General features: G+C 44.6%; 1 protein-coding gene across 1 annotated transcript in view; it reads left to right on the forward strand.

Moving 5' to 3' along the window:
* Positions 1–21,956, forward strand: part of LOC138452780 (WAP four-disulfide core domain protein 8-like) — a 139,537-nt gene that overhangs the window by 103,129 nt on the left and 14,452 nt on the right. The window contains exon 6 of the mRNA XM_069605121.1: positions 3,673–3,829. Within this exon, the coding sequence (XP_069461222.1) occupies positions 3,673–3,829 (157 nt within the window). The remainder of the gene's footprint in view (positions 1–3,672; positions 3,830–21,956) is intronic.

Consider the following 21,956-nt stretch of genomic DNA (forward strand, 5'->3'; position numbering starts at 1 on the left):
GGGAGGGTGCGCCCTGCCTGGCGCCCGTAGAGCCCGACCGTTCGGCGCTCCCGGTGCCAGCGGACTCGCGGTGCTTGGCCTTGTGTTGGACCCCCGTCGCCGGGGCGTCCTCAAAGGTCTTAGAAGACCGCTCGGATTTCTTCCTCTTCTTCTCGCCTGACGGGCTCTTCCCTTCCAGCCAGTTGGCGAGACGTTGATGGCGGTCCTTCATGGTCCGCTCCGACATATTGCCGCAAAACTCACAGTCCTTCTCCACGTGCGTCTTGTCCTCATGTAAGCAGTAGAGACAAAAGGAGTGTTCGTCCTCCTTAAAGACGTTCTGCAGCTGGCATCCAGGGCAGATCCTGAACAGCTTTCCGGGCGTCGAGCTTCCCTTCTCCTGGGCCATGTCCGGGCCTGAGAAGCTTCTGGAGTCCTCCAAAAGCGTAGCTCGACGAAATCTTCACCCTTGAGGGGCTCAGACGAATCCGACACGGGTCCCCGTTGATCGGATGGAGAGTCGGTGGAGCTTGAGGCTCTTTTGACCGAAAAAACGAAGTTTTTGAGAAAAAACGTGAAAAAAATAGCACTAACGCTCGCGAGCAATAGCACGAGGATCCCAACACATGAACGTGCGGTAAAAATCTGAAGATGGCTGCCAGAGGCAGTGCTTAGGTAGAGGGCAGTCATTGGCTGTGGTCAGTATGACGCAGAGACCAGTGATTGGTTATTACTACGAAAGACAGATCAGAAACGAAACTGATAATGGTTTTTTCTTTACCGAGGATTCCCAGCCTGACGACGGGGAATATTCATGAGCATGTGAATCCATGCCAGACCCCATGCTGGAGAATAGTGCACCTCTCAAAATGTGCAAAGGCAAACCTAGAGCCCACCTGGACTCATGGTTTACCACTAAACTCAAAGCCCTTCCGGCAGAAAAAAGGAAAGTGGAAGCCCTGTGGAGAAATCACCCAACAGTTACTAACAAAGATAACGTACTGAAAATTACAGTTGAATACAAACTGGAAATCTTACAAACTAAATGGAACACCTACAATGATAGGATCAACAAAGCCAGCTCTAGCACTAGAGAACTCGTTGTCATCCTGAGATAAATGGAATCCACTATCCCCCCTATGGACACCTGCTATAAGGATAAAACATGGTGTACCAACATTCAAAACGCTCTGTCCAACAAACTTTCTCTCCTCCAAAATAAAATTGCAGCAAAAAAACTTAAACTTCCAAATCCAGGTACCTTTCAGAGAACCCAATCTAACGCCCTTAAACCTCCTCAGCGATTTAAAGTTTTTACCCAAGAAGTGGTAGACATCATAGCCTCGCTTAAACCAGCCAGATGCCAGGGAGACACCTGCTCGGCCTCTATAATCAAAGAAGCTGCCAGAGACCTGGCCCCCTTCATCACTACTCTAATGAACTCTTTATTGCAAACCCGCACTGTCCCTACTAATCCTAAGGATGCCTGGGTCCTACTGCTCTTAAAGAAACCCTCTCTGGACCCAAGTATCCCGACTAACTATAGACATATTAGAACAGTCTCTTTTCTATTAAAGATAATTGACAACGCAGCCTACCTCCAGATACAATCGTACCTGGAGATCAACAATCTACTAGGGCTCTGGCATTCTGGCTTCAGACCTCAACATGTCACAGAAATGGCATTGATTGACCTGAAGAACTAAAGTGACGAACTTAAGGACAATGGGAAACTTGCCCTCCTACTCCTATTAGACCTGTCAGCCGCATTTTATTTGGTGGATCATAAAGTGCTCTGCAAGCATCTGTCTACAGCTGCCTACTTCTCCCCGGAAGCTACTGCCTGGATTCAATCCTTCTTGAATAATAGGACCATGAGAGTGTTCTCACCCTCGGCCTCAGCAGACCCCACACCAACAACTTGTGGAGTGCCACAAGGATCTTGTGTATCTGCCACTATGTACAATATCTTCACAAAACCACTGTTTGATGACCTAGACCATCTGGGTGTCACCTACACTAATTATGCAGATGACACCCAGACCCTCATACCACTGACTGGTGATTATGATCGGACCTGGCCCTAATTAACAAAATCTATCTTATCATCCAGGCCTGGATGGCCTCACATGGCCTATGTCTGAATGATGATAAGACTGAGCTTGTGCTCCTAGGAGCACCTGCCAGTCTCAACAAACTCAGTAATTACTATCTATCATTTAACATCAACAGTATTGACATTAAAGTGGCGAAGGAGGTAAAAACCTTGGATTTCTACTTAGACAAAGCAGGTTAACGCCACGGCCTCAGCAACAGCATACACTTGTAAGCTGATCCATGCCTGTAAATCTTTCTTATTTACAGACAGTTTCATTACCCTTGCGAGAGCATTAATTCTCTCGAAACGTGACTATTGCAACGTACTCTACTTAGGTGCAAGCAAGTATATTATCAACAAACTACAAATACTACAGAATAATGCACTTAGAACTACACTAAGTATTCCTAGAAGACAACACATTTCGGAGGCCAGACGGAAGCATTATTGGCTCTCAGTTAAGGATAGGATTCAGTTAAAAACTGTCTCCCTCACTCATATATGCCTAACCAATTCTGCCCCCAAATGCTTTATGGAGAAAATTGTCAGAAATACGTCAACACGCCCCACACGGACCCAGAACTCCTTTGCCTAAATGTCCCCAGATTTAAGCAGGGGGCCGCAGCTTTCCTGTTAAGTTTGCCCAGCTTTGGAACTCCCTACCTACTACCGTAAGAGATGACCAGTCCTTTAGTTTTAGGAAAAGTACCAAAAGGTGACTCCTTGCAAAGGATTCATGAATATCTCCAGTATGCCTCGCTTAGGACTTATCTGATGAATGTACTGCCTGTATCTACGTAAATTGCCCGTTGTATTAACCTTATGTATAATACTGTTTATCTCTTTGTGTAAATAGTGTAACCTTGACCTGTAATTACTCTACTATGTACCTGTTCCTATATGTAACTTGTAAACTGAAATTTACCTGTAAAGTGCCCAGATACCTTCGGGTCTGGAGCGCTATATAAATAAACAAACAAACAGTGGGACATTCTTGAATCCTCATGTTACGGTGATTGCTGATGCAAGTAAGACATCATCAAACAATGGCACATTCTGGCATTCTCATTTTTGGTGATTGTTGATCATACAATAATGATATCAAACAAATGTACTTTCTGGAATCCTCATTGCTGGTGATGCAGACATATCATCATGAAAGAAGGAGCATCCCCAACCGTCACCGTTGGTGATTGTTAATGATGCAACAATGGCTAAAGAGAACAGGTTTGTTTCATTTTCACTAGAAATGCCCCTGTTCTGGCTGTCATTTTATTATGGAGAGATTACATTTCTATGTTTAACTTCAGTTTTAAAATATTTTGTTCCTAAGATGTATTTAGGGAGGGGGTGAGACAACCTTAAGGGTGCTTGGGATGGCTCATTCCAATGGCACACGCCAGCATTTATTCATGGGAATACTTTTGGGGGAACACTGGAACTATTGGAATATACAAAACACTTATAAACTTGATTCATTGATATGATTGTGGAGTGTCAGGTTAAATGTATCGTTTGAAAAGAGGTCTTCTGTTGTTGCCAAATTTGCACCACCTGGAGTTGGAGTGCTCATGTTTTTCCTTGTTTTGTTGCAGATCACACTGGTTTCTGTCCAGTGTCTCGATTCCATATCGGGATTGTTTGTACTCCGAAAATTACCCAAGTTAACTGCACCAGTGACTTGGACTGCCCCCCCCGATCAGAAGTGCTGCCCCGAACTCTGCAAATCGGCCTGTGTGAAATCTTTGCAAGGTACAGTACCCGCGTAGGGGGTGACTTTCGAACACTGTAATCAAATGATAAATGTTAAGAGGTATTTAAACATGATTGTAACATGAACCGATTGTATTATATTTACATGAATTGCTCTTATCATAATAATGCTGTATGTTACTTGTTACTGTATCTTATTGTGTTGCTTTTATGACGTTTGTTGAAATAAAGCTAAGACTGAATGAATGGACTTCTGAATCATTTGAGCAGATGCTCATTGTCTCCACGGGATCCAGTTCAGCCTACATGCTTGTAGATCTCTGATGAAATACTGTGGGTAATCCACCGGATAACTTTAAATGCCTCTTGGAACTGGCTGCTGGTTTATACTGGGTTCAAGTTGCATTATTTTAACCATTTTCTATTCATCCACTTTATGTAATCGGAGTAATCTACATGCTGAAACTGGATCCAATAGAAACAAATTGTACTTGGCCAATGTGTTTTCACAAGACAAAATAGACATGTTTTAGGACCGAAATAACACTGCTCTGCGTCCTCCTTTCAGCAGATGCCTCCAGGCTACGGTTGAAGCACTTCCATAAACAGAAGCAAAACAACAAAACCTAATCCAGACGCAAAAACCCATTGATGTCAACAACAGTTGGTTTTGAACAAAATCGCAGAGACATGTTTTTTTAAAGTGCAACAGTGCCAAAGGGCGATTTATTTGGTGGCTTAAAAGTGTTGACAAATAATATTAATTTCATGAAACATGTACAAGAGGAAAAGAAAACTTAAGAAACATTTCCTGCTGCCACACGTTCTGTCCCATTTAAAAGGACTTCATCAGGAAAGATCAGTCAATAGTACATAGACTTATGTACTTTTTGATAACCATTTCATCTTCCTGCAAAGTGTGGACGTGTCATGTGAATCGAAACCTAAATTAATAGAGTAGGCCTCTAGGAGACTCACCATCTTAACGTGGTTTGAGCAAATACTGCTCAATGAAAAAAAAGAGCAATTATGATACTACAGAATATAACTCCAATGTTTACACTATAAAGGGAGTGGAAACAGTTAATACTCTACACCAAAACAAACTCAAACAAGTGCATGAAAATCTCAAAATTATTACTATACACCATAACTAGTGTGCCACATTTGTAGGCATTTGCCCAAAAAGATGGTGAGGGAGAGCAATGCAGCAAATTCATTATAACCAGATTTCAGCCTAAATGGGCATAAACCACTATGCAAAACAATTTACTATATATACTACATATATATATACTATATATCAATTATGTCAAAGCGAACATTGATTATCACATTCATTTGACATCGCATCATACTAATTAATGAAGGAAATCAGAAAAACAAAATCGGATATATCACAAACCTAACTTAAATAGACAAATACATTTACATATATGAACCGTTTCTTACGTATGACAAGCAGAGCTTAATTGAGGAAGACAAATAGATCTTCATCCGTATTATGTCCATTCCATTATTTTGTTCCAAGTTCAAGAATGAATTTACATTCTAGTTGCCATAATTTTAGTTCTCTGTTGTATTGCTATTTGTGTTCCTAGTGTGTTATGTTATGTCCTTGTGATTTATACTGTGCACCACTGCCATTTACATAGTTCCAGTCGCTCTGGTGGACCTGAAAAGGAAGGAGGGCTGGCAGGGCTTAGTTAGTGGGATAGAGAGGAAAAGCGCTAAAGAGCTTTGATGTGCTATTGGTGGCTTCCGTTCAGAAAACCGGAACATGTGTTCTGGGTTTGTTTTAAGTTGGTAAGAGTTTGGTGGTGTTTGTTGTAGTAGTGTGTGTAGGATGATTTGTGTGTAATTGGTTTAGTTTTCTGTAGTGTATTGTATTGTATTTATTTGGGTATTGCAGAGTGTGTGCAGTTGTTGTTTTAGGTTTCTGCTGTCAGAGTTGTGTGTGTTTTGTTTGGTGTTTGAGGGTGAGTATGCAGGATATGGGAAATCATTTTGTAGGGTTAGTTAGTGGTGTTACTAGTCTGTGCCCTTCTGTGCATTGGCTATGTTGGTCTGGCCAGGTTCATATTCTTCTGTGGTGGTTTGTGTCAAAGTGCTTTATTTAATTGGGGCATTCAGGTGTTTGTTGTGGGTGTTTGTCTTGTGCATTGTTGGCTGTTCCACTTTGATGGTGTTTCCTGATTAGCTTGGTGTGTTGAAGAGTCAAGTTTTAGGAATGTCCTGATGCTCTGGTGGTCTTCTGTTGTTCGTATTTCCTTTGGGAGGGAGTTCCAATGTTTTACTAAGATGCAGGAGAATGCTAACTCACCACATTTCTGCTTTGAGTATTGTTTTGGTTTGATGTGAAGTTTATTGCTGGACCTCAGTGTTCAGTTTGTAGATGCAGATGTGTCCTTGCATGAATTCCGTTCCTTGGCCTTGGATTGCTCTGTGAAGTATTTTCTGACTCATGATGTGTTTTGTCAGGAAACTGAGGAGTAGTCTTGCTGCTGCGTTCTGTATTTGCTGTAGTTGTCTGTAACAACAAAAACGTTCATCAGTGATGCATTGCTGTTGTGTTTTTTTCTGAAAAATCTAATGTTAGGGGATAACTTGTTTCGTTGCTTTTAATTGCTCAATAGTGTTGAAGAATATGCAATTTCTACAGACCACTAGTAGACTGATAGGGATGGCGCTGACACGCAGAGGTGAGGTAGGAAAGGTTTATTTAACTTAAAACGGAGAGCAGCAGGCACCCAGCCCAAGCTCTCTTCTTAACTGACTCCTGTTCCAGAACCATCATGGTTCTGGAATACACAAAATAGAACACAACACATCTTCCCCCTTCCCCACCAATTAATCCCCCTAAACAAACACATAACCTGAGTAGCAAAGCATAAAATAACAGCTCCGAAGGAGCACAATTAAGTGCAAAGGAAATCTTTAAACTTGACAGGAAATCCCCTCACTCTACCACAACCACATACATCATCCCTCACCCTCCTACTTCCACCACCACCGTGGCCACTTACAACAGCATCCTCCAATGCTGTATCCCGTACTACTTCCACCGTCACCGAGACCACTTACAACAGCATCCTCAAATGCTGTATCCCGTACTACTTCCACCATCACCGTGACCAATTACAACAGCATCCTCCCGTGCTGTATCCCCCTCAACACCACTCGCACCTTCCTGACCTTGTTCCTTCCTTAACACCAACCTACCTTTTGACCACACTTATCCACCATCCACAATCACCACAATATCCTTCACTGCTGCAATCCTTTTTGGACCCAGAAATGTACTTTCCAAACATTTGAGACCATATCTGGGATTCTTTATAAACACCCAATCACCAACCACCCAATCTCGTTCTTTTACCTTGAAAGACTCATCAAATGTCCTTTTGTATTTACACTGTGCTTCCTCCACCAATCTCAGCACTGCCTTGTGCTCCATATTCACACTGCATGCCAAACCCACCCAACCCGGGCATAATTTGATACCAGGTTGCCTCCCCTTTAACAACATAAAAGAAGACACTCCCAGAACTGAATGCGGTGTAACACAATAACTCCAGACCATCTCCCTCAAAACAGCACTCTATGGTAGCCCTGACGGCAAAACCAGTTGAATTCCCCCTTTCAGGAACTTGTTTGCTCGTTCTACCAGACCATTGGCCCTGGGTTGATACAACACCGTGCATGTGTGCCTAATGCCAAACCGTAACAAAAATGTCCTCATAGTGTCAGAGCAAAACTGCACACCATTATCCGTCACATTTTCAGTGGAAAACCCTTCCCGGAAGAATATTTCCTCAAAAATTGTCACTAACTCTGATGTTGTGGCCTCTCTTAAACCTTTCAACTCCACCCATTTAGAATGATAGTCCACCAAAACTATCATAAATCTGATGCCATCGCCCAAACCCTGGATAGGACCATCAAATCCACAGCCACATTTTGCCACGGCTCTTCAGGAACTCACACAGGACAGAGTGGTGTCTCCCTCACCACCTTACCTTTGTCACTTGCTACACAAATCTCACATTCCCTGACCCTTATCCACCTTACTAGTAACTTTGCTTCATGTAACGCTCACCTGGCTCCCACGGAGGCGCGGGCGTGGCTGGGACTGCTGTGACCTCTTCTGCAAAGATGCGTAAGACCCGGAAGATGGACTGGACTGGATTCCCCAACCTGGCTTTTCTGACTTGGAGGAATATCCCACTGTGTCCACCTTAGGGACCAAAATGACGAGCTCTTCATCCTGCTTCTGATGCAGGAGCGCGTTGTGATTCCAGTTACTTCACTGGATTGAAGAGTTTAAACTAGTTTGTCCATTCCCGTCGTACCGCAAATGTTTATGGCAAGTTTGGGTGCAACCGTTGAGGCTGTTTTGGATCTATGAGGACCATAGGCATGATGAAATGCGAGGTCAAAGAGTCTGTCTTCACGCTCGGCAAGCGGACCTCTACGCTTGTCGGGCTTGGTTGTTTCCCGAATCAGGTTCTGGAAGATTACTGTCTGTGGCTCCAACCACCTTCTTAGGTGGTTTTACCGGGCAATCCCGCAGGAAGTGTCCAGAAGCTCCACAGTAAAGACATAATTGTTTTTGTCTTCTTCTTTCTCGTTCTTTCTGAGTTAGTTGTCCTTTAACTCCCCCAATTTGCATTGGCTCTGAAGCGTCGGTACCCTTGGGGCTTGTGTGGGTTTTGATCAGAACTCGGGTTTCAAATCTGGACCGATCCGCTTTTCTATTCTGGAGTCTATGATCAAGTTGGACCACTAAGTCAATGTATTCTGCGCAGAGTTGAGGCGGGTTCACTATTTGAGCAAGAACATCTTTTAGTTCTCCACGCAGACCTCGGTGGAATAATGTAATTCTTTTATTCTCAGGCCACCCAGTCTCTACGACCAATCTGTTAAATGTGGCTATATAAGATAGGAGATCTTGGTTTCCTTGCCGCAAGGACAGAAGTTCGTTATCCAAGGCTTCACCCTGAGCGTGTCGAGCGAATAATCTTTCCATGCTTGCCTGGAAGCCTTGAAAGTCCTGAAGGATTGGGTCGTCTTGATTTACCAACGGAATCGACCAATCGGCAGCACTGCCGCTGAGATAAGATAGCACAAAAGCCACCTTGGTTTGGTCATTAGGGAAGGCCCCAGGTCTGCATATGAAATGTAAACGACATTGATTCATGAAAACGGCATATTTCTTGGGATCCCCAGTAAAACGCTCAGGGGGGGCCAGAGGCATATTTCCTGGCAGGTTAATTTGCACCGGGTTGGTTGAAACCATCGGAGTGGAATTCATCCCGGAGCCGGGTAAAGGCGTTTGTCCTGCCTGACTCTGCAAAAGCTGTTTAGCCAAATCATCAGTTCGTTCTTTGGATAAGATTAGTTCCCTTCTAAGGGCGTTAGTTTCCTGGCAGGCGGCATGCACTTCTGCCCGTAATTCCCCCAATAATTGGGCCAGTTGGTCTGTCTCGGAAGTCTCCATGGTGCCTGGGTGGGAAATTATGGGTAGGCTTCGCGTTCTGTAACGCTCACCTGGCTCCCACGGAGGCGCGGGCGTGGCTGGGACTACTGTGACCTCTTCTGCAGAGATGCGTAAGACCCGGAAGATGGACTGGACTGGATTCCCCAACCGGCTTTTCTGACTCAGAGGAATATCCCACTGTGTGTGAAAAGGAAGGGTTAATAGTCTGCGGGTGATGTTCCGACCTCCCACTTCCCTTCTCTCCCTCCGTGAAACCCTTTTGGGATTCCCTGCGAAGACTCACCTTAGGGACCAAAATGACGAGCTCTCCATCCGGCTTCTGATGCAGGGGCGCGTTGTGATTCCAGTTACTTCCCTGGATTGATGAGTTTAAACTAGTTTGTCCATTCCCGTCATACCGCAAATGTTTATGGCAAGTTTGGGTTTATATTCACTCATCTGTTCTTTTCTTTCGCAGGTGTTGGAGAAGATTCCGGGCTGCAGGCGATTTGGATGAAGCCAAATTCTGGTAAGAATTCCGATGAGAGATTCCTTTGCAGTTGTAAGTATCTCCTTTAATGTCCAATGTCTTTTTTCCCATAGGGGCCGGGGTACGGCAATGCCGGAGGTAAGGCGTCGACGCGAAAAGAGCTGCTGTGTCTCTCTTGCAAATGGGTAAGTCTTGAGTGAGCGTATTACTAATGTTCTCACATGCTCTCACTAACACAATGTCTGTTTCTTTTCCCCTTGGGGCCGGGGTGCTGAGATGCTGCCGAAGGTATGGCACAAACCCGAAGGCGGAGAGGGAAGTAAACCACAGGTAAGTTTTACTTAGATTTGTGTTTCCCTTCTCACCTCTCTTTCTCCTTCCTTCCAATAGGTGCTGGATGGCGGTGGAAGCTCCGGATGGACGTTGCAGGACTCGAAAACGCCATGTGCAGGTGAGTGAAATGCAGCGTGCTGCGCGCGACGCGATGCGCGTTTAAAATGTTTGCCTTCTTTGCAGGATCGTCGGCGTGCAGAATCCGGAGTGCAGATGTATCAGGTAAGGTTCTTGTTTTCACCTGTTCTCTTCCCTTTTCTTCTTTAGGTGTTTCCAGGATGCTGGCAGGCGTGATGGAGGACCAAGGCAGGGGCAGGCACGGTGAACGTCCAGCTGCTAAGTGCAGAACAACGCGAAGCGTGGTCTGCTGCTTGGGTGTGGCTTAAATAGCCTTTCAAGTAGTTCCAGGTATGTATTCTTCCCTCAGAAATATGTATTCCTCCACCGGTCACACCCTAGAGATCAAGTAGTCCCTAGAAAAATAGTTCCTTCCAGTCTTGGAAGTTGCAGCATGGTCTGCACAGGTAAGTTTACACCAAGCACTACTCCCAACCTACTTCTGTATGAGCCTGGCGCCGATGGCGCCAGGACTGATGTCCCCTATGAGCCTGACACCAACGGCGCCAGGACTGAGTCCAAAGGGCCCCCATTTGGGGCTGCTGGGACTTCCCTTGAATTCATGGTGTCTGTCTCTGAGGGTGCCGGGCCTGGTTTGGCTCCTTGGAGGCAGGCATCATGACAGTACCTCCCCCCAAGGCCCCTCCCAAGGGTGTCCAATCTGGAGGCCTCGGTTTTTTTGGGAACTTCCGGTGAAAATTCCGTATTAGTCGAGGTGCATGTACATTCTCACTTGGTTCCCAAGATCTTTCCTGAGGTCCATATCCTTTCCAATCAATCAGATAAAAGAGTTTTGACTTGGACATCTTAGAATCCAATATGTCCTTAACTTCGAATTCCAATTCCCCATCTATTGGAATTGGTTCTGGTGGTTTGCATAACCTGGTTCCGGGTGGTACTGGTTTCAACAGTGATACGTGAAAAACAGGATGGATTCGCATATTAGGTGGCAGATCGAGTTTGAAGGCTACCGGGTTAATGATAGCTTTGATTGGATAAGGCCCTATATATCTTGGGTTAAAAGTTTGTGGACCTTTAAGCGGTAATGTCTAGTTGCAAGCCACACTTGGTCTCCTACTTTGTAAGGAGGTACTTTACTTCGATGTAAATCAGCATTTTCCTTGTACCTTTCTTTGGCTTGTTGTAAATGAGTCTTTGCTTCCTTGAAGGCTTGGGTTATTGTGGCATGTAAATGATCCACGGCGGGCATTTCAAGGCTTTGAGGGGATTCAAGGTCCGAAGTCCTGGGATGATGGCCGAATAGGGTAAAGAAAGGAGTCTGACCCGTTCCAGAATGCACAGAATTCTTGTACACGTACTCGGCAATCCATAGAATGTCCTTCCAATTACCCTCAGATTGAGGTAACATACACCGCAGATACTGTTCCAGGGTCTGGTTTGTTCTTTCGGTTTGACCATCGGTTTGAGGATGGTGGCTGGTGGATAATCGCACATCAACTTGGGCCATTTGGCAACACCTCAGAAATGAGAAATAAATTGACTTCCCCGATCAGAAACCAATATGGATGGGAAGCCATGTAAACGAACAACATTTTCAAGAAATTGCTTTGCTAAGGTGGGGGCTGAAGGCAACCCCTTCAATGGGATAAAATGAGCCATCTTGGAGAAGAGGTCTACAATCACCAGGATAGTATTATACCCATGACTAGGAGGCAGGTCAGTTATAAAGTCCATCGATAAGGTGTGCCACGGTGCCGGACTTTTATTTTGGGTGCATACTCCGCAGGTCATCAAAGGATTTAATATCCTTTCGCCAGGATGGCCACCAGAAATGCCGTTTGATCTTTTCCTCTGTTTTAGCGATGCCCGGGTGTCCTTCCATTAGTGTATCATGATAATGTGCTATAACGAGTTCTTGCAATTCCTTGTGAGGCAGAAATAACCGCCCTTGGAAATAGGGTAAATCATTATTAATGGAATAGTTTGAGCCTTTCTGGCTCCATTCTTGTAAAGCTGTAGCGTCGAAAAGCAATTTAACTCTACCTTGAACATCCTCAATAGTTTGAGAAGAGATTACACCCAAAATCCTCTGTTCGGGAATAATCGGAACTGGCTCTAGACGTGAGGCAATGTCACCCATTCCAATTCGAGATAGAGCGTCTGTCTTGCCATTCTTGCAACCCGGGCGATATGTGATTATTAAGTCAAATTCTGCAAAGAACAGAGCCCAACGGAGTTGAGGAGAAGATTGAGCTTTGGCCGTTTTCAAGTATTGCAAGTTCCTGTGATCTGTAATCACTCTAACGGTGTGTCTTGCGCCGAGCAGGTAGTGACGCCAAGCTTTGAAAGCTGACTTAATAGCCAACAGTTCCTGGTCTGTGATTCCGTAGTTCACTTCAGGAGCCGAGAATTTCCTGGACCAAAAGGCTACGGGATGTAGTTGATTTTAAACTGGATCCCTTTGAGAAAGGACAGCCCCCAAGGCTAAACTAGAAGCGTTGGTTTCCACAACGTAAGGGAGGTCCGGACGAGGATGTTTTAACACAGGTGCGGAGGTGAATTTGGTTTTTAGTTCCTGAAAGGCTTGTTCTGCCTCCTTAGACCAGTCGAAGCGTCTGTTTTTTCGTAGGAGCGCCGTGATGGGTTGAACCACTCGTGAAAATTCCGGGATAAACCTTCTGTAAAAATTGGCAAAACCTAGCATACTTTGAACTCCTTTCACAGAACTAGGAGACGGCCATTTGAAGATCGCATCCACTTTCCGTGAGTCCATTCGGACTCCTTTAGGTGTTAGGACGAATCCGAGAAACTCAACTTCCGTAACATGAAAAAGGCATTTTTCAAGTTTTGCAAACAGTTTGTGCTGGCGCAGTTTCTCCAAGACAGTTCTAACATGTTTTCGGTGATCGGATTCCGAGGAGGAGTACACCAGGATGTCGTCAATATATACAATGACACAAACATCGATGAGTTCTCGAAAAACGTCATTCATAAAATATTGAAAGGCAGCAGGTGCGTTGCACAACCCAAAAGGCATTACCTGGTACTCAAAGAGTCCATATTTGGTGCGGAAGGCAGTTTTCCATTCGTCGCCTTCTCTGACGCGCACCAGGTGGTAAGCTCCCCTTAAATCTAACTTAGTATAGATACAAGCATCTTTTACCTGGTCAAGGAGCTCAGGGATCAAGGGCAGAGGATAACGATTCTTGACCGTTATCTGATTTAAGGCGCGGTAGTCAATGCACGTTCTAAGGTCGCCTTCTTTTTTCGGTATGAAGAATAGAGCTGAAGAAGCAGGTGACTTTGACGGGCGAATAAAACCATTGGCAGGTACTGATCCAAATACTGTCGCAAATGAAGGTTCTCCGGTTCAGTAAGGGCATAGATTCTACTACAAGACGGTTGAGCATTGGGTACCAGGTCGATCTGACAATCATATGGCCGGTGAGGAGGTAAGGTGTTGGCCTGTTCCTTTTGGAAGACGTCTTGAAAGTCTTGATACTCAAAAGGTAATGGTACTGTTGTGGAGGTTACTGAGGCTAGACCCATCTGTGGATTTCCTGGATAACACTTTTGTGCACAATCAGGGAAGGTTATGCTCTTTGCTCGCCAGTCAATTCGAGGATTATGTGTTTCTAACCAAGGGATCCCTAAGATTACCTGAAATTGTGGAGCCTTGATTACGTCAAACAGTATGGTTTCCCGATGGCCATCTTGGCCAACCAGTGTAATTTCCGTGGTCGAGTGTGTTACCGGCCTGGAGGCAATTTTGGTTCCATCAACCGTGGTAATGACATCCTTGGTGGTTTTTGGACGGAGAGGGAGACCAATCCTGGAAGCCAATTCAAGGTCAACATCATTTCCAATAGCCCCACTGGAACACCTCAACATCCTTTTGCTAATATTTATCCCACAATGCCCCTTATGAGCAATTTCAATCAGCTTGTCCCTGAGGCCCTCAGAAGGAATCATCGTGTGCCCCCTCCTGAGCCTCCAACAGTTCTCAACAATCACAACTTGTCCCTTACCTCATAAAATGTATCAAATTCCTTCCCTATTTCATCTTTGCAAGGCCAACCTTCCACAGTCCTCTCCTTCACCTTACCCAGCACAGAATCCACTCTATCAGCTACCAGCCAAGCCTCTTCACTTAATGCCCCTGTTCAATATTGGTCACAACCATCTCCTCTTCCTGCACCTTCTCCTCAATACTACTGCCCCCTTCCACTGGCAGTCGCGAGAGACAGTCCCCCACCACATTTTCTTCACCAGGGACATAACACATCTGGAAATCATAGTTCAGCAAACCTAACATCAATTTCAAAATTTTGGGCGACCCCCTGGCCCAATTCCCTCCAGCTAACATTTGCACCAATGGTCTGTGGTCTGTCTTATGTGTTTCTCTGAAAGACACAGGAGACCCCACACTTTGGATGGGAGTATTACTTTGAATTTGGATAACGGAAAGACATCCAAAGGAAACAATTCAAGAAATGTGTTATCAAGGATTTTATTAAACCTGATACTAATTTAATATATCAAACAAATCATGATTAAATCTGCACTTGTGAAAACAATTTACATAGCAGGAAGCAACTTTTATTAAAAAGAACACATCTATATAATAAAAATCATCTTATTCAATCATCCAAGCATACAACCTCATCCATCCATTAGACAAACCACTCATACTAAACAGCAATCAATATACAATGTAAAATCTATAAGAAAATTCATCACAGTTGATTCATCTGAAAAATTTATAGAAAGAATATGAAATCAGTTTAACGGGCCACAACAGGTAACATCAGTGGCATAGGCAATTAAGATGGGTCCCAGAGTTTTTTGACCACGACCTCATCTTAGTCCAAACTCAACCGGTTTCGACGTATATACTTTAGTGTAGTGACGTCTTCATCAGGAGTAACAAAAGTATATTCTAACATAAAAAAAGAAAAAAACACAGATGGGACACATCAATATATGAAACCCCTAAACTTGGAAAGAGAACATATAACATCAATAATAAAATTGATATGTATAATGAAAAAATTAAATAAAACAATGGGTAATCATATACAAGAGCCTGCTTCCAACCCGGGATAGCTCCGGGATGGGCCTGAGGTGTCTGGTAGAAAGTAGTGCTACCCTCTTATATTGGTGTCTCTGGGAGGCAGATACGATGTGAAACCAGGTCATAGGCAAAGTCAGTGCTACAGATATACACACAAATGACAAGGCCAATGTATAGAACCTTCACTATTGCGGCCCTTGAACAGAACACAAAAGTCACATACTTAAGATTCAACTAAGAAAGGACCTATCACTGGCTGACAATGAACCAGTGGTGTAAGGCCATGACCGCAAAGAATATAAACTAACCTTCATTCATACAGTGGAAGGCTGTACGTCTCTGCCTTTAATTATACACTGGGTCCACTTGTATACACTAGATAACAACGTCCCAGTCGAAGTTCCTGCAGATAACGGAATGTGTGAACGCCAAAGTTCTTCTCTGCAGAGTGTAAAAGGGCATTTACACATCATCCAATTGGCTCCCACAGTGCAGATCATAAATTTAAAATTTAAAATGTACAAGGGTGAGCTAACAGGTCTTACCGGGAATGTCCAAACGCTCGTTCAACCCACGGCCATAAATGTGAAGATGACTCCCCGGATCCAGGGAGGGCTGCGCCTGATATTATATGGGCCTAAACACGACACAAACATTTAAGTGTGTGAAAAAGAACCCATTTGTTCTTACAATTATATCATTGGCTAGACCCAAAGGAAGCTACTGCAAATTAATAAAATAAGTTCATAAACCAAAGCCAGCTAATATGTGCAATATCTAATTATTTACACAAATGCGGTTAATCGAATTTAGTTTACTGAAAAGCTTGCTTTTTTAGAAATTTCAAAAACGAAAATTAAAATAAAACTAAAATGCTCAATCTTTCTAACTCCACACAAATTTACTTTGCTAGGGTATAGCCTATAGAAGACCCAAAGATATGGGGCTCCCTTCTATATGCAATAAAATCAAAAAACGATTCGGAAAAACACCCGCGCAGCAGAGTATTTACCTTAAGCGAAGGAACTCTCCGGTTCTCGCGGCAGCTAGTCACCCGTATAGCAGCTGGGTCCAATTGGAAGTAGCGTGCAACAGAGTATCACCGTTTCAAAGATGTTAATATACGCGTGAAAAACATCATGTGATCACGTAATCAGCCACGTGACCACAAACTGAACTGGCCTACGTTCTAAGTGGCCATACGATCTTAGAAGAAAGACGCACGTAATTAGACAACAAAATAGTGTACTACACGACGTGTCCACACGATCGTGAGGAAAAGACCGTAATTAGAGCACGGCAGATATAGAAATAACGCGCGCTGTAGCAAAGCACTTAGAAAAAGACAATGTCAGTTATGTATGGGCAAGATTTTAATTTATGCACATTATAATAAGTGCTGAAAATATTATAAAAACAACATTTGATGTCTCTTTTCTACACTCGAAGACAATATCTCATTTGCCCACACATGAGAGATCAATTAGATGACGTAGTAACTGCTGCCGATGGGCAAAATAAAACTAACCAGATGTAACTGTGGGAAGGCCCCGCAGGAAAATTGTGGAAAGAGTGTGGGCCAGAAGGGTAATCAGTAATAAGATAAACCTCCACAGAAAACTGTTTGTGCAGTACTCTAGAGATTACAAATATATAAGTTCGCATTGAGGGACTCACGGTCCAAAGATGTCAAATATTATGACGAGTAGTGTTTATTTACTCGAGTTACATGGTTCCAGGGTATTAAGGCCCAATGTTAATGTTTTTAGATTAAATATCCACATTTGTTCTTTGTAATCTAAGTTTTTTAATAGTTGGGATTGATTTTGTGCATATACTTTTTCTATGCAAAACCATTCCACCTGGTCAGCCGTATGGCCCATCTCAATAAAATGGATTACCATTGGAGCATTGAGATTTCGAGTTCTAATCTTAGAACGGTGTTCGTTAATACGGGTACTCACTTCTCTAGTTGTTTTGCCTACATAAAGCAACTGACATGGGCAGCGAATGGCATAAATGACATTCTTACTTTTACAAGTGGTAAAAGTGCGGAGGGTCCACTTTCTGGTCTGTGATTCAAATGACATAGTTTTTTTGGAAAACTTACAAGCGACACATGAAGTACAAGGGTAGTGTCCCACCACTGGGTTGGAATTAGTATCGCGAATTGTATGCACTTTAGGAAAAGTTCTACTGGCACGAGTAATCTTTTGCTTCAAATTTTTACTTTTTTTGAAAGCAAATAGAGGTCTGGGTATAGATATTCCTGATGTGTTAAGAATTCGCCAGTTTTTTAAGATGATACCTCTAATAGCATTGCTATGTTGACAAAAGGTTGAGACACATACTAATTCATCTTTCTTTTCAATGTCTCGCTTAGGTGTCAATAGAAGATCTCGGTTGGTATATCGAGCTCTCTTTTTGGAATTTTTTATAAGTTTCTTTGGATATCCCCGTTCTAATAGTCTTTTTTCCAAAATCGCTGCATGTTTAGCAAAATCTGCGATATCTGTGCAGTTACGGCGTAGCCGTAAGAACATCCCATATGGTAAATTACAAAGTAAACTAGCTGGATGTTGGCTCTCGTATTTCAACGTAGTATTTCTCTCTGTGGGTTTCCTATGTAATTCTGTACAGAGATGCCCTTCTTTGACAAAGATAGACAAATCCAAGAAAGGAATTCTGTATACTGAATATTCGAAAGTAAAATGAATATCTAAGTCTATCTCATTAAGCCATTGAACAAATGAAGTTATACAAAGGTAGCGGGCGCCCCTCTCTCGCAAGAACAGACATGATAACCTGTTCAGTGGTTATTAACCACTTGAGAGTTCGCAGCCACTGCGAGAGAGAGGGGCGCCCGCTACCTTTGTAAAACTATTTTATAAGGAACCTGGGATTGGTAACCCTAGGTCTCCTGGGGGCAACCAGACGTGGTCTCCCTCTCACTGTGCTTAGAGAGGCATCAGCTTCACCTCACTGATGATCCCCAACAAGGGTGAAACACGTGTATGGGGTTGCTGGTGGTACTCTCGTTCAGATTGGAATTGCCATTGTATTTCGGTGCTGGACTGCCCCTGGGCAGGACAAAGACTGATATGCAAATGGATATTTCCCATCTGTGAAAGGCACAGTGAGTAAAAGCAGTGGCTGCGAACTCTCAAGTGGTTAATAACCACTGAACAGGTTATCATGTCTGTTCTTGCGAGAGAGGGGCGCCCGCTACCTTTGTAAAACTATTTTATAAGGAACCTGGGATTGGTAACCCTAGGTCTCCTGGCGGCAACCAGACGTGGTCTCCCTCTCACTGTGCTTAGAGAGGCATCAGCTTCACCTCACTGATGATCCCCAACAAGGGTGAAACACGTGTATGGGGTTGCTGGTGGTACTCTCGTTCAGATTGGAATTGCCATTGTATTTCGGTGCTGGACTGCCCCTGGGCAGGACAAAGACTGATATGCAAATGGATATTTCCCATCTGTGAAAGGCACAGTGAGTAAAAGCAGTGGCTGCGAACTCTCAAGTGGTTAATAACCACTGAACAGGTTATCATGTCTGTTCTTGCGAGAGAGGGGCGCCCGCTACCTTTGTAAAACTATTTTATAAGGAACCTGGGATTGGTAACCCTAGGTCTCCTGGGGGCAACCAGACGTGGTCTCCCTCTCACTGTGCTTAGAGAGGCATCAGCTTCACCTCACTGATGATCCCCAACAAGGGTGAAACACGTGTATGGGGTTGCTGGTGGTACTCTCGTTCAGATTGGAATTGCCATTGTATTTCGGTGCTGGACTGCCCCTGGGCAGGACAAAGACTGATATGCAAATGGATATTTCCCATCTGTGAAAGGCACAGTGAGTAAAAGCAGTGGCTGCGAACTCTCAAGTGGTTAATAACCACTGAACAGGTTATCATGTCTGTTCTTGCGAGAGAGGGGCGCCCGCTACCTTTGTAAAACTATTTTATAAGGAACCTGGGATTGGTAACCCTAGGTCTCCTGGGGGCAACCAGACGTGGTCTCCCTCTCACTGTGCTTAGAGAGGCATCAGCTTCACCTCACTGATGATCCCCAACAAGGGTGAAACACGTGTATGGGGTTGCTGGTGGTACTCTCGTTCAGATTGGAATTGCCATTGTATTTCGGTGCTGGACTGCCCCTGGGCAGGACAAAGACTGATATGCAAATGGATATTTCCCATCTGTGAAAGGCACAGTGAGTAAAAGCAGTGGCTGCGAACTCTCAAGTGGTTAATAACCACTGAACAGGTTATCATGTCTGTTCTTGCGAGAGAGGGGCGCCCGCTACCTTTGTAAAACTATTTTATAAGGAACCCTGGATTGGTAACCCTAGGTCTCCTGGGGGCAACCAGACGTGGTCTCCCTCTCACTGTGCTTAGAGAGGCATCAGCTTCACCTCACTGATGATCCCCAACAAGGGTGAAACACGTGTATGGGGTTGCTGGTGGTACTCTCGTTCAGATTGGAATTGCCATTGTATTTCGGTGCTGGACTGCCCCTGGGCAGGACAAAGACTGATATGCAAATGGATATTTCCCATCTGTGAAAGGCACAGTGAGTAAAAGCAGTGGCTGCGAACTCTCAAGTGGTTAATAACCACTGAACAGGTTATCATGTCTGTTCTTGCGAGAGAGGGGCGCCCGCTACCTTTGTAGAACAAATGAAGTTGTCTTAACCATGAACCGTTGGCCACACAGGCAGAATTTAAAATGCATAATAGCCAAAAACACTGCTAGTGCTTCCCTTTCCACCACTGAATAATGTTAGTCCGCATTCCTTAATGGTTTGAAAGCAAAATCGATCACATGCTCCTCCTTCCCGCAATCCAATTGCGACAAACACGCCCCTAGTCCCAGCAAACTGGCATCCACTGTCAACACCATCCTCTGACCACTCACAAACCCCCCCCCCCCAATGACGGTGCCTTAACAATCCCTTCCTTAATCCTCTGGAAAGCCTCCTCACACATCACCGTCCACAGGAAGGTTACGTCACAGGTTTCCCCCTTCTCACCTGTCTATGTTGTTTGTTGGAGTTCTTTGGTGGAGTCTTCTTTCGCACTGTTCGGGTCTTGTATAACCCTGTGCGTAGGTCCTCGGGTTCCAGCGTGCGTTCAGCGTCCCGTCTCCTGGGAACGTTCAGATGTCCGGGAAAAGTCCAGGAAACGGCGAAGAGTGCACTCAGGGAGCGAGTGCACGGAGATCCGGGATGCAATAGAGGACAAAAAAAAGGGGAGGAATGAAGGAAGAGGAATTTAGGGGGACCAGGAACCAGGAATCAAAGAATTTAGCAAAAGCGAACTATGGAGCACATGTCTAGCCATGGCAAGCAGTGGCGTTGAGACACGCAGGGCCGCGGGGACGTGTCTGCTTTATAGAACGTAGTGCGTACGGCGCAGAAACTGGTAAACAGCGTTTCGCGTTGGACGGCCATGTTGGGAGTACTGCCGAGTGCAAGCCCCTATGGGTCAGGGACCAGGAAGTCCAGAAGGGGCTCGGCCGATGGTTCATGGCAGCATGCCTCCTTCGAAGGCCTTCTCCTCCCGGTTTGCCCGGGTGTATAAGATGGTACCTTTGAAGTAGTCTGGGGGCATTTAGGTTTGAGACTGGTTCCCAGGTGCGTTCACTGGATGGGTACCCTTTCCACTCAACCAGATACTGTAGCTGACCACGTCTGTACCTGGAGTCACATATTCTGGAGACTTTGTATTCTAGCTGGTCATCAACAATCACAGGGGTAGATCTTGGAGCAGATCGGGAGGTCTGGATGTATGGTTTCATTAGAGACGTGTGAAACACTGGGTGGATCCTCTTCCAGGAGTCTGGTAGTCTGAGTCGGGAGGCCACTGGGTTAATGATTTCCTTTATGGAAAAGGGGCCATAGTACCGAGGAGCCAACTTATTAGGTTGTAAGTGTCAAGGCAGTAGTTCCGAGGATAGCCAGACCTTATCATCCACTGCATAGGAAGGTCCTGGTCTTCTTTTGGAGTCCGCATAGCGCTTGGTGTTAGTTCAGGCCCTTTCAAGGTGTTCTTTGGCTTTCTTCTGTACGTTGATGAGGGTTTCTATCCAGGAGTTGACTGTAGGAACTGTTGTGGGATGTGGGGGAATGGATGGTAGAACCGAAGGGTGGAATCCTTGGCTGCAGAAGAAGGGGCTGGTCTTGACAGCTGAGTGATCCGAATTGTTCTAGGCAAATTAAGCCACAGGTATTAAGAGTGACCAATCGTCCTGGACCTTGGTGGTGAAACAACGAAGATACTGCTCCAGGGTTTGGTTCAGACATTCGGTAGCTCCATTGGTCTGTGGATGATAACCTGAGGAGAGGGCAAGTTGGATTCCTAGTATACAGCATAAGTGTTTCCAGAATTGAGATATGTATTGAGGTCCTCTGTCACATATGATCTTGGAAGGGAGTCCATGAATTCGGAATATGTGTTCCAGGAAGATTCCAGCGAGTTCTGAGAACGATGGTAGTTTATATAAGCGTTGGTTGGAGTAGGAGACCTGCCGGCCTCTTGTTATCATGCTTGTTTTGATTGCAGACTGCACAGGCTTGGATGTACTGTTGGACGTCAACTTTCATTTTTGGCCACCAAAACTGTCTTTGTATTAGACGGAGAGTGTTGGTAATGCCATGATGTCCTGAATGAAGGGTATCATGACAGAGGCTTGTAACCCTTTGTCTCAGTCTC

The sequence above is a fragment of the Ambystoma mexicanum genome, chromosome 4p (assembly GCF_040938575.1).
Source record: "Ambystoma mexicanum isolate Mex_15411 chromosome 4p, UKY_AmexF1_1, whole genome shotgun sequence".
Taxonomy (NCBI): domain Eukaryota; kingdom Metazoa; phylum Chordata; class Amphibia; order Caudata; family Ambystomatidae; genus Ambystoma; species Ambystoma mexicanum.